Raw genomic sequence first — 25,479 nt, forward strand, 5'->3', positions numbered from 1 at the left:
AAACCCTGTTATATGCCCCCTAGCAAAGATGAAAATAAGAGAACTTCCCAGAAGTGTAATAATGTTGACGTATCCATAGGCCTGTGGGGGTTCATCTTCCGGTACCTCCACCTAACATACTGTGGCCCTTCCCTGCAGTAAAAGGCTAATGCAGGCTCTCTCCCATGCACGCAAATGCGAGAAAAACTACAGTACCATTATCATCCACTACACAGTGTGCATCTGTGGTACTATTCATGAGGGGTCCCCGCAAACCTAATACTGATGACCTATCTCAAGATGGCCTTTTAAAAGGAGTCTGTAAACCTAAACTGATAGAATAATCAAACACAGCCTTATAAAGGATGTAGCTGACGTAAAAATCGTACATGAAGGGCTGTAATCGCTGCACACCTTTGGTGTGGCGAAGAGCCTCAGGGCACGTTCTGGTCACAGGTTTTGCATACCCCCGACTGCCTCACTGGTGATTGACAGCACTGACTTGTCTGAACGTTCTGGGCAGACAGTGCTCACTCCAGGAAAATCAGCGCTGTCAATCACCAGTGGTTAGTCAGGCGCATGCAAAACCAGTGAGCGGAGAAGTGCACCGAGCCTCTTAGCCACACCAAGGATGCACCGATTACCCTAATTAGCATATTTCATTAACCTTGCGGTTTTTTGCAAAATGGAGGCAGTGATTAGAGCAGTAAGAGTACCATATTTACATTGGCTATATACCTTTATAAGGCTGTGTCTTCAGTTTATTCTGCTATCATCATTGAAGCTACGCCAGTGTAGGAGGTGCCCAAAAGTTTACATACCCTGGAAGAATTTTTGCTTTCTTGGCCTTTTTTTTTTTAGAGAATATGAATGATAACACCAAAACCTTTTCTCCACTCATGGTTAGTGGTTCGGTGAAGCCATTTATTGTCAAACTACTCTGTTTTCTCTTTTTGAATCATAATGACAACCCAAAACACCCAAATAACCCTGATCAAAAGTTCACTTACCCTGGGGATTTTGGCCTGATAACATGCACAGAAGTTGACACAAATGGGTTTGAATGGCTACTAAAGGTAACATCCTCACCTGTGACCTGTTTGCCTGTAATCAGTGTGTGTGCATAAAAACTGAGTTTCTGGGATCTAGACAGACTCTTGCATCTTTCATGCAGCCACTGATGTTTCTGGATTGTGAGTCATGGGGAAAGCAAAAGAATTGTCAAAGGATGTACAGGAAAAGGTAGTTGAACTGTATAAAACAGGCAAGGGATACAAAAAGATATCCAAGGAATTGATAATGCCAGTCAGCAGCGTTCAAACTGTGATTAACAAATGGAAAATCGGGGGCTCTGTAAAAACAAACCACTGTCAGGTAGACCAACAAAAATGTCCACAACTGCCAGGAAAATTGTTTGGGATGCAAAGTAAGACCCACAAATAACATCAGCTGAAATACAGGATTCTCTGAAAGCTGTGTCTGTTTCAAGATGCACAATAAGGAGGCACTTGAAGAAAAAAGCGCTGCATGGTCGAGTCGCCAGAAGAACGCCATTACTGTGCAAAAGTCACAAATCTCACCTACAATATGCAAAACAGCTCAGAGACAAGCCTCAGAACTTCTGGAACAAGGTAATTTGGAGTGATGAGACCAAAATTTAACTTTTTGGCTACAGCCATAAACGTTACATTTGGAGAGAGGTCAACAAGGCCTATGATGAAAGGAAATGCATTCCTACTGTAAAGCATTGAGGTGGATCTCTAAAGTTTTGGGGATGTGTGATCTACAAAGGCACAGGAAACTTGGTCAAAGTTGAAGGAAGAATGAATGCAGCACGTTATCAGCAAATATTGGAGGCAAATTTGCACTCATCAGCCCGGAAGCTGCACATGGGACGTACTGGGACGTTCCAAAAGGACAACGATCCAAAACACAAGGCCAAGTCGACCTGTCATTGGCTACAGCAGAAGAAAGTGAAGGTTATGGAGTGGCCTTGTCAGTCTCCTGACCTCAATGTCATTGAGCCACTCTGGGGAGACCTCAAGCGTGCAGTTCATGCTAGACAGCCCAGGAATTTACATAAACTGGAGGCTTTTTGCCAAGAAGAGTGGGCAGCCTTGCCAACTGAGAAAATAAAGAACCTCATCCACAACTACCACAAAAGACTTCAAGCTGCTATTGATGTTAGAGGGGGCAATACACGGTATTAAGGAATGGGGTATGTGAACTTTTGATCAGGATAATTTGGATGTTTTGGGTTGTCATTATGATTTAAAAAGAAAACACACAGTAGTTTGACAATAAATGGCTTCACCCAACCACTAACCATGAGTGGAGAAAATGTTTTGGTGTTATCATTCTTATTCTCTGAAAAAAGGCCAAGAAAGCAAAAATTCTGCCCGGGTATGTAAACCTTTGAGCACAACTGTATACTCTCATTAATAAAAGTGTGTTCTTCTTAGTCTGGAAGCAGGTTCCTGTGATAAAGGAGAACACTGATGCCGTGTCCTTGCCAATCCCAGAGAGAACTGCTCTCTCTTCTTGCCCAACACTGATCTATGTGATTGGTGCAGGGCAGGAGAGGTGGTTTACCAGACCTGTACAGAAGCTGCACTTGGTTTTGTGATTTTAGTACATTTTTCACATTGTAGCACCTATGTTTGGTGAAGCTGTCTCTGTAGGCCCTGTAGCAGTCACATAGGATGCCTCTATTTTACAGTATACACCCTGGCTTGTTTTGTGCAGGTTTCAATTAGAGTTCTGTGGGATATAATCCATTGAGACAAGGAGCGTTGATCAGAGGTGCACTGTCTAGACACTATAAGGATGTTGCAACGATGGAATATTAATTGGAAAGTTTCTGTTTCAGCCTCCTGGTGACCTAAGAAGAAAAAGAATCCTATTCTTCAAAGAAATGTCCCTAATTTGTAGTAAAGAGTTAAAAGGTACACAATGATCAATAAATGGCACCTTTAACTTTATTCGCTATTCTGCATGGCTAATACAACATTTTACATTAGCTTGGTGACGGAAAACAAATCCTACAACTGAAGGATTCCTGAACCTTTGGGTATCCAACTCCAAGCTACCAATCTGACACTGCCAGAGCATGCTATAGGTTGTAGTTCTGGAGACCCATAATGAATAGATTATTGTTCTTGACTTCTCATATGTTTCCTCTGATATATATATATATATATATATAAAAAATTATTTGTACACCTTATAAAACCATACCCTGCCTGCATAAGCCCCTGTTCACATCACGCTGTTGCACTCGGTGAAGCTCCCGATGTACCATATCCCTCAGACAGAAGGCTGTGATGTATCCCAGCAGTTACATGTCAATGCCACTCATACTTTTAGCATAGTCTACTATGCCTTTCTATGCTTTTTATGATGCATATACTGACTCAATGGAGTTCAGAAGGCATAGTTTTTCTGCTGGCGATTGGCGCCCCATGGATAGGCTTGTACGCTCATAGCATTTTTCGGAATGCGCGCTAAGCACACATCACTGTGAGCACTTGGCATCAGTAGGGCCGCTTCATTCTCTGCATGCAGTTTTATTTTTTCTAGCCAAAAACAACCAAGCCTGATAAGATATATGTGGTTGAAAGATTTATGCATTTCATGATCCATTGTTGGGTTTGACTAATATAAAGCTGCATTCCAAAATTGCATCAAAATCGTAAATGTGAATGAGACCCTTGGCTTTACAACCAGTGCATCACCTATTTCCTCATATATTCTTGTATGCAATGACCCCTTCATGTACACTGATGGAATGATAACTAACCACAACTGCCACGGATTGTGTTCTTATGAATCGCTAATGACTGGTCCCATTGGGATCAACTGGTATGTTGTCATTTTGGGCGACATATCATCTCTGAGGATAAATGGGCACTGGCAACAGAATGCTGGGAGCGCAAACTTTCCCCTTAGGTAGTACAGCATCTTGGCACAGTTTGCGGTCATTCACTTTAGTTTAGAGTTCCTCTGACAGGACTTCTCTGAGTGTATGACATTGATGACCTTTCCTTTGGATGACACCTGGCTTCCCTACTGACTTATAATCTAAGGCTGTGGCCAGATGTAAGCGTCGCACCACTACTCGGCTCGGGTAAATGTGTGGAGGAGCCTGTGCTCGCTGATCAGAGACTGATGACTTGGCCCTTCCTCTGATGGGCCAGTATAAAAAACTAAATGTAGCCATAACTTCAGCTCAGCCATTCCTGAACAGTCCACAAAATAGGTGACTTTTTTTTTCTTCAGGATTGACGTTTTGCATGCCATCCTTGGTAAGAGATGCACTGGAGGAAAATGTGCCAAAGTTATTAAGGACGTCAATACACTATGTGGGACATCATAATGTGTGAGAATATACAGTACTTGTATGGAGCAGTGTGGGAGCGGCAATGTGGGGACATCATACTGTATGGGAGATATTGGGGCATTTGTGTGTGTGGCACTACTGGGACATCGCTATGTAGGGGGTACTTTGGGGGCTTCATTGTGAGGAGCTGGCCTTGTTCTAAAGACTATTGGACCAATGAACGTAAAGCTGAGTCCGGCGCTCTAAGGGATGCAGACTTTTTCCAGCACGGAGCACCGGTTACATCAATATAATTGATGGGTTTTATTAGAGATTTGCTTGCTTCAGTGACAGTAAGCAGAGGAAGATGTGCAGGCTACATCTTAGGCTACGTTCACACTAGCGTTATGCTAGTTTGCATCGGGTTTGCGTCGGGCGACGCAGCGGCGACACATACGTCATGCGCCCCTATATTTAACATGGGGGACGCATGCGTTTTTGTTTGTTGCGTTGTGCGACGCATGCGTCTTTTTTGCCGCAAGCGTCGGACCAAGAAAACGCAACAAGTTGCATTTTTCTTGCGTCCGAATTTCGGCAAAAAACTACGCATGCGTCGCAAAACGCAGCGTTTTTGCGTGCGTTTTGGTGCGTTTTTGCGTGCGTTGTGCGTTGCGTCGCCGACGCAGCGGCGCACAACGCTAATGTGAACGTAGCCTAATGCATACATAAATCCAGACAGCAGATTGCTAAAGATAAATCTAAAACAATCATTCTAATAATCTCTTCAGTATCTCAGGGGCCTCAAGACATTGTTTTCCCAGCCACTTGGCCCATTGTGTGGATAGGGATAGTAGACTCAGGGGAGCCGTCACCACAGAGGGTCTACATGCCATCCCAGGCGAGGGGCTTCTGGAATATTATTTATTCTTTAAGCTAAAAGCAAATGTTTAAGGGGGCGAGTATGAACACTTCTGCCCTTTCAGGGGGCTGATCTGAGGGAGAGAGGAATAAGCCACATGTTTAGTCAGGGAGTTGGGGAGAGTTGAAGGGAGAGGATCTAGGATGAGGTCTTGGAGCCATGGATGGATGACCTATGGAGTTTGGAGATCGATTGTTGGCTGGGCTGGACACACGTGCTACTGTTGAGGCATCTGTTGTCTGGATTTCAGGAACTTTGTTAATTGGAACTGTTGCTGCTGGTTTCATGCACTTTGGTTGTGTTACCTGTCATCTGGAGGAGCGTGGACTGTGACCACAGACTATACTGGTGGGAGATGTGAAATCTGTGGGCCATTCAAAAGCTGGGAGACTGTAAGTATCACCTGGTACAGGGGCAGTGGGAGGGGATCTTGTGGACTGGGGAACATTGAGTTTTGACCATATACCTGGGGTTACTGTAAAAGCATGGACTTAAGGAATAAAAAATACTTGCATTGTTAACCTGCCTAGGTGATTATTACAACCCACAACCTGAGATCTTCACGTTCATTATGTACATGCAAGGCACTGGGAAAGGGTCATGTCATGGGGCACCATTATGTATGGGGATACACTGTGGGCTGTGTGGCAGGAACACTATGGAAGTATGGAGGAAATAAAATATGTTAAAGTCACTGTGGCGGCATCATACATTATGCGAAAGGGGGCACATCACTGTGTGTTGGTGGGCCTGTTTGGGGCATCGTACAGAGTGTAAGGTCACTGTGTGGGCGTCATACTGTAGGTAAGGTCACTGTGTGGGCGTCACACTGTAGGTAAGGTCACTGTGGGCGTCATACTGTAGGTAAGGTCACTGTGTGGGCGTCATACTGTAGGTAAGGTCACTGTGTGGGCGTCATACTGTAGGTAAGGTCACTGTGTGGGCGTCATACTGTAGGGGCATCATACTGTAGGTAAGGTCACTGTGTGGGCGTCATACTGTAGGTAAGGTAAGGTCACTGTGTGGGCGTCATACTGTAGGTAAGGTCACTGTGTTGGCGTCATACTGTAGGTAAGGTCACTGTGTGGGCGTCATACTGTATGTAAGGTCACTGTGTGGGCGTCATACTATAGGTAAGGTCACTGTGTGAGTGTCATACTGTAGGTAAGGTCACTGTGTGGGCGTCATACTGTAGGTAAGGTCACTGTGTGGGCGTCATACTGTAGGTAAGGTCACTGTGTGGGCGTCATACTGTAGGTAAGGTCACTGTGTGGGCGTCATACTATAGGTAAGGTCACTGTGTGGGCGTCATACTGTAGGTAAGGTCACTGTGTGGGCATCATACTGTAGGGAATCCATGAATGGGATATTGAAGCTGTCTGGGAAGGCTAAAAGGCTTCTCTAGGTAGGCACTATTTTTTGTGGGCGCTCAAAAATTACTGAGCGGTGTTAGTGTGGCTAGGCTGCAAAATTAAATAGTTACAATATGTGTTCCTCTTTTCTGTGTTTCAGAGTTGGGAGTTATGCTTGAAGTGCTTTAAAATAAAAAATAATTCCTCTTAGGAAATTGTAGGTACAATGTAAGATAAGTGATGAATATTGTTTTGTGTGCAGCTCTTGCTGATGGGAAAATTATATACCGTGTGGCATTTTACTGAGATCTCCAATTTAGCAAGTTCTCTGATGTTTTCCGTAAACTCCCTCTAAATCTGGGGTGCCCTATAACTGGGTCGTGTGTCAGTGATATCCTCCCAGTGCAAATATTTCCTAATATCATTACGCTTCATTTAAAATCCATTTTTTCCACTGCTTGAGGAATCTGAGCCAAAGCTGCTCAAGTATTTTCCAAAATCCAACTTGACATTCATAAGCATTAAAACCGCGTATGATAAAGCAGGGAGTCTTTTTATAGACACACTGAAATGAAGAGCCTGACACTTAGAAAGTACTGAAAGCTCTTTTGTGTGTATTTATAGTCTCCAGAAATTGTCCTCGGCTTCTGCTGTTATCGGCATCTTCCAAACAGAACGCCTAAAAGTAAAGGTGATTTCACAGATCTGGGAAAAATGCCGCCGGCAAAACACTTACCGTATGTAATTGTGAAGAAGAAACAAATAAACCAGAAGGGAATGTTCACAAGATGTGATCACTACTTTTATTTCACCACGATTTTCGGAAATTGCAGTAAAAATACATCTCTTTTCTGGTAGTTTCACGCTTGGCTATTATCCTAAGTCATGTGACAAGACTCGTAAAAGGGTCACCGTGGACTTGAAGGATTGCTACTTCCAATAGGTGGCACTGGAGTTGTAGTTCTCTTCCTCTCGGAAGAGACAATTTGCATAATTAGCATATTTCCCAGAGGAGCATTGAGGCCTTAAGTCTCCTCATCTCGGCATGTTTAGCATGTCAATCTCCTCAAGGAGAAATGATACTTCTTGAATACTGATAGTTTCAAAAACAGCGGCAAAATTTCAGTGGTTAACTAAAATTTTAGAAAATCACGTCAGAAAAAAACACAATGTAATAGTATCGCGTGAACATACAGTAAAAATTCCTGTGTCCAGATTCCTGTGTCCAAATCTTAAGATGTTTTTTTTTTTCTACCACAAGAACATTGTGGTAGATGGCAGCTTAAATGGACGCCTGATTCATCAGCTTGATGCAGTGAATGCCATAAGTATGTGTAGCACACCATTTCTTCAACTAACTATGGGCTTCTACAGGAACATGTCAATGTAGGATACTTCATGATATTGCATGTATGCTAGATGCAGGTAGGGACTAGAGTTAAGCGAATATGTTCGGAAACGATTGAGGAATCAAAATTTGCCATGTTCATGTCATTTTTGTACACTATTTGTGCAGAATTTGTGCTTGATGATCGGTTCTGAGCATATTCACTCAACTCTAGTCCCACTGACTCCAATGACGTTCGGCGAATATTGCAAATACAATATTCACCTACGATTGTAATCCGAGCTGAATTTTACAAAAATCGCTCAACTCTAGTAGGGATCATGCCACATAAGGACATAGGAAATCATTTCAGAATTAAATATTTTTAACTTATCTTTTGTCAGAAATCTTCAACTTATAGCTTCTGTATTCTTCTTTCTACAAAGTTTTTAGTTTAGAAAAATAATTTGGTCATTCTCCATTTGTGCAGATGATCGGAGCTTCAAGTCCCCTAAGTGGACTAGAAAGTACAGTTAAAAGAAACATTTTTTTAAAATATGAAAAAATAAACACAAACTCCAATAAATAGTAGAGGGAAAAATCCAGCTCCACGGAACCCTTAAAATTACGAAAGTTTTTTGAAAAATATATTAGAAAAGAATATGCTCAGGCACAATGGTCACAACTCCATGGAAGGAGGGATAAGGGGCAGACGCGTTTCAGACCTTAAGGTCTTTAGTCGTTGTTTGATTTTTCTCTCTACTATTGCTGCTGCACTGCCGGCTCTCCATGCTTCGGATTTCCATATGGGTGAGCTGACTTTTTCTCTTTTCCAAATTCAAATCACTCCCCATTTTTCCTCATTAATAATAAAACCATTAAAAAAAATAAAAATACACATATTTGGAATTGCTTCAATCATAAAAGTCAGATCTATCAAAATATAAAATAAACAGCAGAACGAAAACAAAAAGGCGATCAAAACATCGTATCTAACAAAAAATGATATCAGTAGAAATGTCAGCTCAGGACCACAAAAAATAAGGCATCACACAGCTCCGTATCCTGAAAATGTTACAGGCCTCGGAAATTAGCGACAAAAGCAAAATGTAATTGCTTACGAGTCTCTAAAAAAAATTTCACCACTTAGAAAACAACAACAGCAACAAAAAATGTACAGGTCAGTTTTACCATATAGTGAACATGGTAAATAAAGGAAAAAAAATTGTGACATTTCACTTTTTTTACAGTGTCAACGCACTTGGAGTTTTTTTTTTCCTTGTTTACAGTACACTATGTGGTAGAATTAATGGTGTTATTGAAAAGTACAACCAGTCCACAAAAAAGGCCCTCATATGGCTATATTGATGGAAAAATTAAAAAGGTATGACTGGAAGAAGGGGATGATAAAATGAAAATGGGAATTAAAACCCAGAAAATTACAATGTCATGAAGGGGTTAAAGTTCTACTCCAACGTTTTTACGTTTTTTTTTTATTTCAGTACCAGTGTGGTGTTACTATTCCAAGTTCCCTGTATCTAGTCTTATACTTAGCAGCCACCGTATTTGTCTGTTCCCGGCGCCGCTCCGGTTGTCTTCTTCTGGTTGTGAGCCGCTAGATCGATCCAGAGTTTGCTGGGTGATCCGGAGATCACTACTCAGTGTAAGTCCATGAGAGCCAGAATGGGGCCAGAACGAGGGTCTTGTGATGTCACCCCTGACTTCTAGTCAGTCAAAAGTTGTGGTTGCAAGATGGCGGGGCGGCTCCAGAGTGGCGACTAGAAGAGCTGAAGATAGTAAGTATAAGATTAGGGTCAGGGAACTTAGATTAGTTGCACCATTCCAGTACAAAAATAAAAAACAAATGTTGGAGTGGAGCTTTACTGTGAAGTAAGTGTAATAACATGGCACCTTTTGTGATTACACATGCTCAGAAGTGGTGTCGGCTGCCGCTTCTTTTATTTTTTCTTTAGCTGGTTCCTGTATTTTCCTAGAAGACTTTACAGCAGTTTCCTTGTCATCAAAGGCAGAGTTACAATGACAGGTAACTTCTCAATACACAGCAGATAACACAGTATCCACCATCACAATAGACAATGTCACAGCTGACCCTGCTGCATGTGTTGTTTCCTAAAACAGCATTAATTTGGAATCTAAAAAAAATCCCCAATGACCAATGAGAAAATAGCAAGATTTATTCTATTACTTTTTAATAAACATTGTGACTTGTAAAAAAAAATTGCTGAAAAAAAACAAACAAAAAAAAATACTGTAAACCTGATTTAAACAATAAGTCATTTTCTGTTGATGCCTTGGCTTTAAAGGGAATCTGTCACCCCAAAAATCGTATATGAGCTAAGGTCACCGGCATCAGGGGCTTACCTAGAGCATTCTGTAATGCTGTACATAAGCTCCCGATGTAACCTGAAAGGTGAGATAAACAGGTTATATTATACTCACCCAGGGGCAGTCCCGCTGCGGTCCGGGTCCGATGGGCGTCACGGTCTGGATCCGTCGCCTCCTAGCTTCATACGATGACGTCCTTTTCTTGTCTTCCTGCCGCGGCTCTCGCGCAGGCGTACTTTGTCTGCACTTTGAATGCTGTAGATAAGCCCCTGATGCTGGTGGGCTTAGCTCGTATATGATTTTTGGGGTGACAGATTCCCTTTAAGCACAGGTGAGGAGACGATTGAGAACTTTTTTTTTTAAACAACAATTAAAAAGCAATGCTGGATTTTCATTAGATGATAGTAAATTTAAATTGAAAATTATTTTTCAGTTTCAAGATATTTCGGTGACCATTATGGGATTTTCTTAGTTTAAGAGAAGGCTGACAACAATTTTGTGTACGTCTGTGTGTATATGTATGTATACGAATACAAACATGGAGGCAGCACATCCAAAATAGTGCAAAAATAAGGATCTTTTATTCACTAACACAGCTACATTTCAGCTTTCTGCTTGAGAAAGACTCCATAGAGAGAGCTGAAGCGTAGCTGGAGTTGATGAATAAAGGATCCTTACTTTATTTTATATATATAAAGTACAGACCAAAAGTTTGGACACACCTTCTCATTTTTCTGTATTTTCATGACTATGAAAATTGTACATTCACACTGAAGGCAACAAAACCATGAATTAACACATGTGGAATTATATACCGTATATACTCGAGTATAAGCCGAGATTTTCAGCCCATTTTTTTGGGCTGAAAGTCCCCCTCTCGGCTTATACTCGAGTCATATACCCGGGTGTCGGCAGGGGAGGGAGAGCGGGGGCTGTGTAGTTATACTTACCTGCTGCGGCGCGGTCCCTGCAGTCCCTGGCTTCTCCGGCGCTGCAGATTCTTCCTGTACTGAGCGGTCACATGGCACCGCTCATTACAGAAATGAATAGGCGGCTCCACCTCCCATAGGGGAGGAGCCGCATATTCATTGCTGTAAATGATCGGTGCCATGTGACCGCTCAATTACAGGAAGAAGCTGCAGCGCCGGGGAAGCCAGGGACTGCAGGGACCGCGCCGCAGCAGGTAAGGGGAGCGCAGCGCTATAATTACCTGCTCCTCGCTCCGGTGCGGCTCCGTCTGCAGCGTCCTCTAGCAGTGACGCTCAGGTTAGAGGGCGCTGGGACGTAGTCAGTGCGCGCTCTCTGCTGAGCGTCAGTGCTGGAGACGGAGCCGCACGAGGAGCAGGTAATTATTGAAAGCGCTGGCGTCCTGAGAAGAGAGGTGAGTATGTGATTTTTTTTTTTTATTGCAGCCGCAGCAGCATTCTATATGACACAGCATTATAAGGAACATCTATGGGGCCATAATCAAAGGTGCAGAGCATTCTATATGGCACAACATTATAAGGAGCATCTATGGGGCCATAATCAAAGGTGCAGAGCATTCTATATGGCACAACATTATAAGGAGCATCTATGGGGCCATAATCAAAGGTGCAGAGCATATATGGCACAGCATTATAAGGAGCACCTATGGGGCCATAATCAAAGGTACAGAGCATATATGGCACAGCATTATAAGGGGCATCTATGGGGCCATAATCAAAGGTGCAGAGCATATATGGCACAGCATTATAAGGAGCATCTATGGGGCCATAATCAAAGGTGCAGAGCATATATGGCACAGCATTATAAGGGGCATCTATGGGGCCATAATCAAAGGTGCAGAGCATATATGGCACAGCATTATAAGGGGCATCTATGGGGCCATAATCAAAGGTGCAGAGCATTATATATGGCACAGCATTATAAGGGGCATTTATGGGGCCATAATCAAAGGTGCAGAGCATATATGGCACAGCATTATAAGGAGCATCTATGGGGCCATAATCAAAGGTGCAGAGCATATATGGCACAGCATTATAAGGGGCATCTATGGGGCCATAATCAAAGGTGCAGAGCATATATGGCACAGCATTATAAGGGGCATCTATGGGGCCATAATCAAAGGTGCAGAGCATATATGGCACAGCATTATAAGGGGCATTTATGGGGCCATAATCAAAGGTGCAGAGCATTCTATATGGCACAGCATTATAAGGAGCATCTATGGGGCAATAATGAACGGTGCAGAGCATTCTATATAGCACAGTTGTATATGGAGCATCTATGGGGCAATAATGAACGGTATGGAGCATCTATTTTTATTTTTGAAATTCACCGGTAGCTGCTGCATTTTCTACCCTAGGCTTATACTCGAGTCAATAAGTTTTCCCAGTTTTTTGTGGCAAAATTAGGGGGGTCGGCTTATACTCGGGTCGGCTTATACTCGAGTATATACGGTACTTAACAACAAAGTGTGAAACAACTGAAAATATGTTTACATTCTAGGTTTTTCAAAGTAACCACCTTTTGCTTTGATGATTGCTTTGCACACTCTTGGCATTCTCTTGATGAGCTTCAAGAGGTAGTCACCGGGAATGGTCTTCACTTCACAGATGTGCCCTGTCAGGTTTAATAAGTGGGATTTCTTGCCTTATAAATTGGGTTAGGACCATCAGTTGTGTTGTGCAGAAGTCTGGTGGATACACAGCTGATAGTCCTACTGAATAGACTGTTAGAATTTGTATTATGGCAAGAAAAAAGCAGCTAAGTAAAGAAAAAGGAGTGGCCATCATTACTTTAAGAAATAAAGATCAGTCAGTCTGAAAAATTGGTTAAACTTTGAAAGTGTCCCCAAGTGCAGTTGCAAAAACCATCAAGCACTACAAAGAAACTGGCTCACATGAGGAAAGCCCAAGGAAAGGAAGACCAAGAGTCACCTCTGCTTCTGAGCATAAGTTTATCCGAGTCACCAGCCTCAGAAATCGCAGGTTAACAGCAGATCAGATTAGAGACCAGGTCAATGCCACACAGATTTCTAGCAGCAGACACATCTCTACAACAACTACGAAGAGGAGATTTTGTGCAGCAGGCCTTCATGGTAAAATAGCTGCTAGGAAACCACTGCTAAGGACAGGCAACATGCAGAAGAGACTTGTTTGGACTAAAGAACACAAGGAATGAACATTAGACCAGTGGAAATCTGTGCTTTGGTCTGATGAGTCCAAATTTAAGATCTTTGGTTCCAACCACCGTGTCTTTGTGCGATGCAGAAAAGGTGAACGGATGGACTCTACATGCTTGGTTCCCACCGTGAAGCATGGAGGAGGAGGTGTGATGGTGTGGGGGTGCTCTGCTGGTGACACTGTTGGGGATTTATTCAAAATTGAAGGCATACTGAACCAGCATGGCTACCACAGCATCTTGCAGCGGCATGCTATTCCATCCGGTTTGCGTTTAGTTGGACCATCATTTATTTTTCAACAGGACAATGACCCCAAACACACATCCAGGCTGTGAAAGGGCTATTTGACCACCAAGAAGGAGAGTAATGGGGTGCTACGCCAGATGACCTGGCCTCCACAGTCACCAGACCTGAACCCAATCGAGATGGTTTGGGGTGAGCTGGACCGCAGAGTGAAGGCAAAAGGGCCAACAAGTGCTAAGCATCTCTGGGAACTCCTCCAAGATTGTTGGAAGACCATTCCCGGTGACTACCTCTTGAAGCTCATCAAGAGAATGCCAAAAGTGTGCAAAGCAGTCATCAAAGCAAAAGGTGGCTACTTTGAAGAACCTAGAATATAAGACATATTTTCAGTTGTTTCACACTTTTTTGTTAAGTATATAATTCCACATGTGTTAATTCATAGTTTTGATGCCTTTAGTGTGAATTTACAATGTTCATGGTCATGAACATACCAGCATTCTGGTCCCAGGAACACAGAGGGCGGTGCATATGCAGATTAAGAGCTTCGCTTGCCGATAGATGCTACTGCGCATGCGTCACCGCCGGTGCTATTTGTTAAAGCAAATTTTTTTCTTTCAAGACCAGAATATTAAATGCGCAGTATTTAAAATAGGAGGCAGATCTTTGAAGGTTCAGTGACCTGTGATTTAAGCCCAGAATGATGGCGATAAGGCCAGAGCACCACATAAAGGTGTACCCTTCAAAGGGAGTGTGTCATCAGAATTTGATTGTTTGTTTTCCTGGTAAATGTATAAAAAAATACATTCTAATGTTTTCTTCAATTTCCATATTACTATTGATAAAAGAAATGATACAAAGAAGCATAAATCTTGCAGCTTTTACCGTTTCCACCAGGCCTTATATTAGACTTACGGTATGTTCCAGTTCTTTTCAGCAGCCACATGGACATAAGCAGCAATAGACAGGTAGACAGGCACTCATCCTAATTTGTTTGCATACAAGTATTTTCTGGACATCTTCTGTTCTGTGCGAAGGACATTGTGAAGGGAGGGGAGGAGGTGAGCTGTGACCATCAGCTAAATATTGTGGATTTTTGGACCCTGTGTTATCCATAGTACATAGGGGAGTTAACTATCATTGTATTCCTATTTGTTATAATAAAGAGACTGCTGAAATGTTAGGAAGTGGAAATGTCATATAAGGCTTAGTGGCCAGTGTGAAAATTGCAAGATTTCCGCCTTTTATTTAGATACTAATATAGAAAATAAAAAAGTTATTAAAAAAAGACAAATTAAGGTAAAAATGTAATTCTCTTTAACGATACTACAAAATAGAAGAATCACTGCATAGTGTATCATGTAAAAACAAATGAAAGCCTGTTACATTACATTTTGCAAACCAAATATTTAAGAATTTTTAGCGGCTTGGTTGGAACTGCTGCCATTTCTGCACGCGCCTCTGTGTCAGGGATGGGCCGGACACCAGCAAAACTTTGTTTTAAAAGCAGCTGACTGCGGCTGGAATGTAACAATGATCCAGTTACAACTTCCAGTAAAGCGATGGGACAGGGTCGCCTGAATCATTGTGCTGTCCTGTGCACTTTTACTGGAATCTCTACAAGCAGGGAGCTCGCTGCTCATTTCAACCCGGTGAGCAACCATCAGTAAGCTCAGCCTTCTCTGAAAACTCTCATACAGCTCCAGAAACAGCAGCCTTAGAGGCAGAGCGAAGGAAACGGTAAGCACGGGATGATTTACCTGGCTGGTAAGTTCTAAGTGAATCTATTTCATTAACTTTCCATCTTAAAAATGACATTGTTCTGGCCTTGGTTGTAAATTCACTGCTGCAGTGTGTGGTATGCTCCCCAGTGATGCCATCAGGAGTCACCTGTTGCCACAGACATGGAAATGGGAGCCAGGTGGACTTTTTTTTTTTTTTAGAAAAAAAATCAAGTTAAAAACTTCTGACATGTAGACTTTGATAATGTATAAGCTCCAGGGAACTCCAAATTATTTAACAGCATTTCAAACACGTTACACACACACATCGATAAACATATGCTTACCTATATTGGCCAACATTACAAAACATGTATCTATGATGGCTTAAAAATGTATATAAAATTGAGTACTTAGATGCTAGAACAACTGCTTGGAGAGATATTCACATAGGAGCCTCATACTGGTCCTACTCCTGATGTGAGGTGGCTCAATGTATGGTGGCCGCACCCCTTTAGTCTTCACTCCTGGTACTCTGTAGCCCAATGCTACAGAGATTTGGTGCCTGAAGTGTCCCTGGAGCCATTTTTCAACACAAGAACGCCATGCCGCGTGTTAATTGTACTGCCGTGAGCAGCCTGTGTCTTCTAAACATGCTACCATGGCCTACAGCGTCTCCAGACTTATCTCCCATTGATCTAATCTGGGACATCATTGGTCAGCAATAGCAAAGGGAGCTGCCAGTAGCGGATCTTGATGATTTGCCCAAATGCATTCAGCGTGACAAAAAAGTAATAACCTCATTATTAGCAGCCAAGGAGTGTAAGTGGCAGGATTTTTTCACAGTGCTCTCATACTCGATACTGATTACATAAAGTTGTTTACATTTTTTCATAATTGGCATATCCTCATCATATTTATCAATGCTGTGATTTCCATAATTCCACGACTTTTCCTTAGTGTTGCAATTTCAATGTTGAGCAGCACTATGTACCGTATGTATGTATGTGTTTATATCTGTGTGTGCAGCAGACGAAATAAGTACTGAATACACCACCAGTTTTCTAAGTAAATATCTGAAGATGCTATTGTCTTTGCCGGTGATATCCCATCAAATCCACACAGGCAGAGAAATCAAACAATAGATGTCCATAAATTAAGTTATGTGTAATACTGAGAAATGACACAGGAAAAAGTATTGAACTCGCTTACTGAAGTTTAGTTAATACTTTGTACATAATTGTTGCAAAAAATCAAGAGTTGAGGCTAATATAAGAGACTTGGCTTACCAGTGAAATCTGCTTTCATCATTTAGGAGCCACTTCTCCTTCCCTCTACCTTCTGATCTCATCATTCCCTCTGAAAAAAATAAACACAATTCAGTCTTGGTTAAGATAAGACGGATAGCTGCATTTGACGTTATACTACCTATTGTACTCTAAAGGACATGAGAGAGGGAGGAGAACGAGTCTCAGAAAAATAACTCAGGCAGAGGGAGAATCAGAAAGGTCATGCTGATCTTTCTAACAGCTGAATTCACATCTACACTGCTCAGTACTGCTGTATAATTTTCCCCTATGCATTGTGTGTTAACTATGGAATGAGGAACAGGAATTGTTTTGTGCGCCCTGCTGTGTATAGGAGAAATCATAGCAGCTAGTCTCATTCCACCATCTTAAAGTCAATTGCAAATTAAAGTAATTATCTAATCTTCTATCTTCAGTAGTGCAGCTCTCCTCTGCTTACCTCTGCAGCATTGGCGGGGAGCACAAGGGCACCTAAGATGGATCCAGTGCTCTGTTCAGAATCAGATCATCTAAAGCAGAGAGCATCTAAGCGCATGCTCCTTTCCTAAAAAAAAAACAGCCACCTCTGATAGACTGCAGAGGTGGCTGGTATCCTAGGCAACAAAGCAGTACACATTAGAATTAAAAATCCCTCCTTTCTTGAGAACAGGGAGATTTATTTACCCATTTAACAAGATGAGACACAAACCATTTATGAGACAAAACTTAAGAGTGGAAAGCTGGTGAAAATGCACGAGAGAAGACGCATAATGGGAAGCATTGGTGTAATTCCTCATAGACACTCACAACTTATTCTGGAAAGTTTCTTGATAGTACGGTTCCCTTTTAAAATGATTTGGCTCAGAGTATGTATAATGAGAGTCTCTGTGCTTTCTAAAAGTTGGCATATTAAATATACATGGCGAATATACAATATTGGCCAGGAAATAAATATTTCATTGTGCTGAGTGAGGGAATGCTTTCCAGTGGCGATCTCATATGTATTTTTCATGGAGAGTAATGTCACTGCATTGATGTGGCAGGCTGCCTGAATTAAATAAATGATTCATTATATTTCACCTCCTTTGGGGCAACAATACAGTTTACAAGGATTGTATTCTGCTAGCTGGACCTGAAATGGAACCAGTCAGCAGCTTCTTGCCCTCCTAAACTGAGGAGACCACAATATAACTACTAGGATGATGTTTCTATACATTCCCTCGCACCTCGCGCTAGAAAAAGTTTTGACTTCTCTTCTGAAATGCCTTCTGGGCTCCATATCACTTCTGCGCTAGTGGCGGTTCAGAGATATTAAACTACACATGTACAGAATTCCTTCATTGTTTTATACTTTGAAGGAAGACACAGGGCCAAGTCCTACCCCTAACATGTTGATTCAGAGGAAAGCAAATGTCCCATGAGACTGATGCTAATGGCCCCATATTAGAAGAAAAATGTCTTCCTGATTGCACATCAGATTACCGTAGTTCCCTGAGTCAAGTCCCATCTCCAAAATGTAGTACTCGTAACCTATAAAATCATACTTTCCAAAAAAAGGCATCCACTTCAATATGTTGTGGCACGGAGTTTCAGAATCTCACTGCTCGTACAGTAAAGAATCACCGTCTGTGTTTTTGATGAAACTTTCTTTCATTTAGATGTAGCAGATCTCCCTTGTCACCATCAAAAGCCTAGGTGTAAAAACGAAAAAAGATCTCTGTAATGTACCTTCATGTATTTGTACACTGTAATAAGATCGCCCCTAAGCCTTCATTTTGCCAAACTGAATAACCCTAAGTTTGATAACCTGACGTAGTACTTGGCTCTTGTACCACCAATAATTTGCCAGAAAGATGCTCATATTTTACTCTATTATACAGTTCCTACAACCTTTTATGTAGCAGTAATGACATACTGTTACTTGTGGCAAAGATGCTACCTCAAGGACAAAAGGTGGTCAAGTTCATGTTGCAAGCAGCTTCAATTATGACAGCATAATGCCGGCGTATTTACAAGTGAGTAAGGAACCAAATTAAATATTCACATGAGCCCCACTTTCTTGTGCTGCACCCCTAACCTGGCACAAGAGCACCTTTTTGCAAGTGTTATACATTAAGGAGGTTTTCCACTATTAATTTCACCTCTTTTCATATGTCCTAACTTTCTGATATACTCCCAGTACCGGTTCTGCTGCTCCTGTAAGCTCATCTCCATGTGGGTAATATAGTACTCTGTTGTGATTCTGGCTCTGATACTTCCGGTCTGGAAAGCAGAATTGGATGAGCTATGGGCAGGTCTCTCCTTGGTTTCTCTGGCTTAGAGCAGGAAGATAACACTGCCTACAGTCCTGTCCTTGAGCACGAGAATCTCATTAACTGAAAGCTTCTAACACTGATTACACAAGAACCACAAGACGAATTTCTTCACTCTAGGTATCATTTTAATTAGTATAACAGCACCAACCTGACAGTGTCTGTAGTTTTCTCAGCAAAATCCTGCTGACAGGTTCACTTTAATAGACAGTTTGATACACCCGATTGTAAGGTTAGCAGTCGTACACTACTAAGAGTGTGAAGAGTATGTAGAAATGAGAAAATAAGCTTCACTATCGGAGCTGCAAGAATACAGTTCACCCAAGAAGCACTGGATATTTATTACGGTACTTTCCTGAATATTTTGAGACTGTACTGGTCTCTTCATCAGCAATAAATGCATACAAGGGGGTATAGGTGATAAAAAAAGGCTCCTGAAATCGGATGGGTCACTGTGGGTCGGGTCACTGTGGGTCTGGTGACCGTTAATTTTTCTGGGTGACCTCAATGTAAAAATAAGATTGAAAGGTCTTGAAACACCTAGAAAAGTAATAGAAATCAACTCTCGGTTGAACGGTCTCCCAGTTTGCCGATAGTAAAGCTTTTTCTAATTTCACTGTTTTCATTGGATCTGAAGGTTCGTGAAGTGTTGGGTAGAGCTGACATAGACATTTATATATACAAGTGAATGGAGGAGCACGACACTCAGAGGTGACCTGATCCAACCCCAAAGGAAGCATAACAATTACTTGGTTTCACACCTTAACCCCCTAATTTGCACTATTTGTTTTTTTTTTTCCCCATAGTTTTAAAACTCACTAAGAATCTGTTATCTTTCTCTGTAGGTTTAACCGGATTGCCCAAAATGTTTGGAAAGAAAAAGAAAAAAATTGAAATATCGGGGCCTTCAAACTTTGAACACAGGGTTCACACTGGATTCGATCACAAAGAGCAAAAGTTCATTGGCCTTCCCCAACAATGGCAAAGTTTGCTGGCAGACACAGCCAATCGGCCCAAACCGATGGTGGATCCATCTTGTATCACGCCTATACAGCTTGCACCTATGAAGGTAAGATATTATATTGCTACGTTGTCTTTTATATCCGCATAAAGAAACGTAAATAATAATTTTGTAATTACCTCTTATATTTACTGAGCTAACATTTAAATATAATATGTAGTTCAATATCCAGTCTACACCAATTGATAAAGAACCAGCAGATAATGTGTGTTCATATATATAAAGTCTCTATATCATTGTGTATATGCAATAGTGTGGGACTAAAGATAACATATATCCATATATCTGCTGTAAATAGTGTTTGGAACAATGAGTTAAAATATGCAGAACCAACAAAGGAAACCCGAAAAATGGTAAATAATAAGAATGGTCATATGAAGATAATAAAAAAACTTTGAAAACACAAGTAGGTGTGCAATGGCAATGTAGGAAATAGGTGCACACACAATATATAAAAACAATGAAAAAACACATAAACAGTGATGTGCAAAAGGAAACTGTAAGGTAGAGATCTATATATATATACCTAGATTATGGCCCGATTCTAACGCATCGGGTATTCTAGAATATGCATGTCCCCGTAGTATATGGACAATGATGATTCCAGAATTTGTGGCAGACTGTGCCCGTCGTTGATTGGTCGAGGCGAATTCGCGGCAGACTGTGCCCGTCGCTGATTGGTCGAGGCAACCTTTATGACATCATCGTCACCATGCTGTGCCCGTCGCGGGATTTCCAGGACAGACAGACAGACAGAAAAACCCTTAGACAATTATATATATACTAGATTGTGGCCCGATTCTAACGCATCGGGTATTCTAGAATATGCATGTCCCCGTAGTATATGGACAATGATGATTCCAGAATTCGTGGCAGACTGTGCCCGTCGCTGATTGGTCGAGGCAACCTTTATGACATCATCGTCGCCATGCTGTGCCCGTCGCTGATTGGTCGAGGCCTGGCGGCCTCGACCAATCAGAGACGTGGGATTTCCAGGACAGACAGACAGACGGAAAAACCCTTAGACAATTATATATATAGATTGAAGATTGTCTAAGGGTTTTTCTGTCTGTCCGTCTGTCCTGGAAATCCCGCGTCTCTGATTGGTCGAGGCCACCAGGCCTCGACCAATCAGCGACGGGCACAGCATGGTGACGAAGATGTCATAAAGGTTGCCTCGACCAATCAGCGACGGGCACAGTCTGCCGCGAATTCGCCTCGACCAATCAGCGACGGGCACAGTATCGACGTAGATGTCATAATGGTTGCCATGGCGACGATGATGTCATAAAGGTTGCCTCGACCAATCAGCGACGGGCACAGTCTGCTGCGAATTCTGGAATCATCACTTGATGAAGTGAATCATCACTTAACTGCTGTCAAGTGCCGCCATTGTGTTGTCTAAGGGTCCAATTGTCTATTCTATTCTAGAATACCCGATGCGTTTGAATCGGGCCAACATCTAGTATAATATATTTATTTACTGGCCATATAGTCACATATAAAAATACCCCTGACAAAGCTATAAACTGAAACACGCGCCAAGGTGGGTGCCACACTCATCTCTGGGCTCTTATTAATTTAGATTACCTGATCAGATGAGATATATATATATATATATATATATATACATTTTTTGATCTGTACTTCTAGCACTTTAATTACTCTACTAGTTATTATGACATAACAGATCTCCTTATACTGTATATGCGACTATATCGCCTGTAAATAACAGTTTCCATTTGCACATGTCACTTTTTATACAGTTGTGCTCAAGAGAATGTTTGCTTTCTTGGCCTTTTTTCAGAGAATATGAATGATAACACCATAACTTTTTCTCCACTCATGGTTAGTGGTTGGGTGATGCCATTTATTGTCAAACTACTGTGTTTTCTCTTTTTAAATCATAATGACAACCCAAAACATCCAAATGACCCTGATCCAAAGTTTACATACCCCATTTCTTAATACTGTGTATTGCACCCTCTAACCCCTCAGTGACATCTTGAAGTCTTTTGTGGTGGTTGTGGATGAGGTTCTTTATTTTCTCAGATGGTAAAGCTGCTCACTCCTCTTGGCAAAAAGTCTCCAGTTCCTGTAAATTCCTTGGCTGTCTAGCATGAACTGCGTGCCTGAGATCTCCCCAGAGTGGCTCAGTGATATTGAGGTCAGGAGACTGACATGGCCACTCCAGAACCTTTACTTTGTTCTGCTGTAGCCAATGACAGGTTGACTTGGCCTTGTGTTTTGGATCGTTGTCATGTTGGAACGTCTAAGTACATTCCATGAGCAGCTTCCGGGCTGATGAGTACAATTTTGCCTCCAGTATTTGCTGATATCATGCTGCATTCATCTTTCCTTCAACTTTGACCAAGTTCCCTGTGTCTTTATAGCTCACACATCCCCAAAACATCAGGGATACACCTCCGTGCTTTACAGTAGAAATGCAGTTCCTTTCAACATAGGCCTTGTTGACCTCTCTCCAAATGTAACGTTTATAGCTGTGGCCAAAAAGTTCAATTTTGGTCTCATCACTCCAAATTACCTTGTTCCAGAAGTTTTGAGGCTTGTCTCTGTGCTCTTTTTCATATTGTAGGTGAGATAGTTTGTGGCACATGCACAGTAATGGCTTTCTTCTGGCGAACCGACCATGCAGCCCATTTTTCTTCAAGTGCCTCCTTATTGTGCATCTTGAAACAGCCACGCCGCTAGTTTTCAGAGAGTCCTGTATTTCAGCTGATGTTATTTGTGGGTTTTTCTTTGCATCCTGAACAATTTTCCTGGCAGTTGTGGATGACATATTTGTTGGTCTACCTGTCCGTTGTTATGTTTTTACAGAGCCCCTGGTTTTCCATTTGTTAATTACAGTTTGAACACTGCTGACTGGCATTATCAATTCCTTGGATATCTTTTTGTATCCCTTTCCTGTTTTATACAGTTCAACTTCCTTTTTCTGTAGATCTGTTGACAATTATTTTGCTTTCACCATGACTCAAAAATCGAGAAACATGGCTGGATGATAGATGCAAAAGTCTGTCTGGATCCCAGAAACTCCCTCAGCTTTTATGCACACACTGATTACAAGCAAACAAGTCACAGGTGAGGATGTTACCCTTAGTAGCCATTCAAACCCATTTGTGTCAACTTCTGTGCATGTTATCAGGCCAAAATCCCCAGGGTATGTAAACTTTTGATCAGGGTTGTTTGGATGTTTTGGGTTGTTATTATAATTTAAAAACACAGTAGTTTGACAATAAATGGCTTCACCCAATCAATAACCATGAATGGAGAAAAGGTTTTGGTGTTATCGTTCATATCCTCTGAAAAAAGGCCAAGAAAGCAAAAATTCTGCCGGGGTATGTAAACTTTTGAGCACAACGTTTTATACATATTGTGTGTGCGCCTGTCTCCTACATTGCCACTGCACACCTTCTTGTGTTTGCAATAGTTTTTTTTATTATCTTCATATGGCCATTCTTATTATTGACCATTTTGGGGGTTTTCTTTTGTTGGGTCTACCTATTACTAAAGGAACACTATTAGATCATATCATTATGTAACATGTTCGTTTTCAAATATTTCACTATAGGAATCCATTATTGGCCACCAGCCATATCTCTGTTGCTGAGTGTTGGTGCATGTTCGCTTGTCGTGTCCATCCCTAATAATTCGCTGCTGGTGCATGCGACCAACTGTGGTGCCTTCATTTCAAGCCATGGTTTCTGCCAGTGTTCGATGAGACATTTATTCTTCATATTGACGTAATAGGAGAGATTCTCTAAGGATAATCCAGACAGAACTGCACTTTGTAGTAGTTTTATCATCTTCTACATACATTGATTTAAAAAGTAGTCCTAGGAAAGATGACAGCATGTATATTTAACATTTACATATACTGTACATTGGGGCAAAGTGCAATAATAGTGTAAATAAGTATGTGTCGTATTACAGCAAGTGCATGGTCTATCCGCGGTATTCTCCAGGACCTACAATGACATTTCTCCTCTCACTGCTGGAAAGTATGCAATGGATGGATGAACATTGCCAAGTGTAAAGTTTTAAAGGGACTGTATGAAACTAGACAACAATATATCCATTTTCCAGAAACAGCGCCATACTTGCCACTAGGCTGGGTTTGGTATAGGCCCCTTATTTTGCTGTCAATGTTTGTACATGAGGTGTCCAGAATATAACATTAATGGCCTTTCTTTGGTTTAAGCCACAAATAAATGATCACTTAGGGTTTTTGCTAGTGATCAACGAACATGATCGGATAAAATCTTATCCGAGCATGCACATGTGCTAACCGTGTGACTTCGGCGTGCTCGAAAATTATGGCAATCCCTGCATGTATTGCTGGTGTCGAACAGCCACAAGACGTGCAGCCGCGGAGACCCAAACATATTATTCAAGCACGCCGAAGACCCTCGGTTAGCACCTGAGCATGGCAGATAACACCCTATCCCAGCACGTTCGCTCATCACTAATTCTTGGGGTCACACATTGATAACCAGTACTAGATAAAGTACCAAATTCGGCTTCACATGTAGCGTATGACCCATTTGGGTTCCCAGTGATGGACCTCAATGATCACTCATTGATAGTCTATGATAAGGATAGGCTATCAGTATTTACTAGGAAAACCTACTTTAAGCTAGCCATTTGTGTTCTGGTCAGTAAAACTGATAATGAGACTATGGACCTATAACTGGTATGTCTAAGGTAATAAGGATTTTGTTTAAAGTGATTGGGCTCGTTATGGAATTTAGGGGATAATGTAAAATTGGTTCCTTCTAGATATTATTGTAGGGATTGTCTAGTATTAAAGGAAAAACATATTTTGTGTTTTTTCCACAAATGGCGCCAGTGGGCTTTGTCTGGTGATGACGCTCTATTTCCATAAATTTGCTAAGTTGCAATAACAGAAATAGCCAATAGTGGCGTTGTTTATGGAGAAAAAGCAGAATGTTTTAGGTTTGTTTTTTTTAACCCTAGCTAATCCTTTTTGTTTTTAATATATATATCATGATTAAGAGCTGTTTGCCTTCATTTATCTTAATTGAATGATATAATGTCATAAATATAAATGCCAAGAAAGTGCTAAGTATGGAAAGAAGGTAGTTATATTTATAAGTTGACTTAAAGGGGTTTATCAGAAGTAAAAAAAAATGAATAACTAAAGGAAATGTTACTTTAAATAAATACCTTTAATTAGCAATTCAAACTTGTTTTGTCTAGGGATGAAATTGTGATATATTTAAAATTGTCTTATTACCCTTACAGAAACCTGTACTAGAATGATAATAGGACACCTGCCTGTGAGGATGTGTATTGGGAAGCTCCACTGCTGTGGTTTGGAGATACGTACAGTATATCCTGTATAGTTATTCAGATAGACAAAGTAGACAGAAATGTGAGCAACCTTTTCTTACCTCAGCACCTTGGTATCTCTAGCATTAGACCAGTTAGACAGGGTGGATAGCATTGTGAGC

General features: G+C 41.4%; 1 protein-coding gene across 4 annotated transcripts in view; it reads left to right on the forward strand.

The window, feature by feature from the left end:
• The window catches only part of PAK5 (p21 (RAC1) activated kinase 5), a 166,156-nt gene that overhangs the window by 39,950 nt on the left and 100,727 nt on the right, over window positions 1–25,479 (forward strand). For 2 of the 4 annotated variants that reach the window (XM_069768802.1, XM_069768803.1), the window contains exons 2-3: window positions 2,849–2,924; window positions 19,812–20,035. In XM_069768802.1, the coding sequence (XP_069624903.1) occupies window positions 2,894–2,924; window positions 19,812–20,035 (255 nt within the window). In that variant the 5' untranslated portion in view covers window positions 2,849–2,893. The remainder of the gene's footprint in view (window positions 1–2,848; window positions 2,925–19,811; window positions 20,036–25,479) is intronic. The other 2 variants (XM_069768800.1, XM_069768801.1) reach the window with 1 other exon arrangement.

This window comes from Ranitomeya imitator, chromosome 5 (genome assembly GCF_032444005.1).
Source record: "Ranitomeya imitator isolate aRanImi1 chromosome 5, aRanImi1.pri, whole genome shotgun sequence".
In the NCBI taxonomy this organism is placed as follows: domain Eukaryota; kingdom Metazoa; phylum Chordata; class Amphibia; order Anura; family Dendrobatidae; genus Ranitomeya; species Ranitomeya imitator.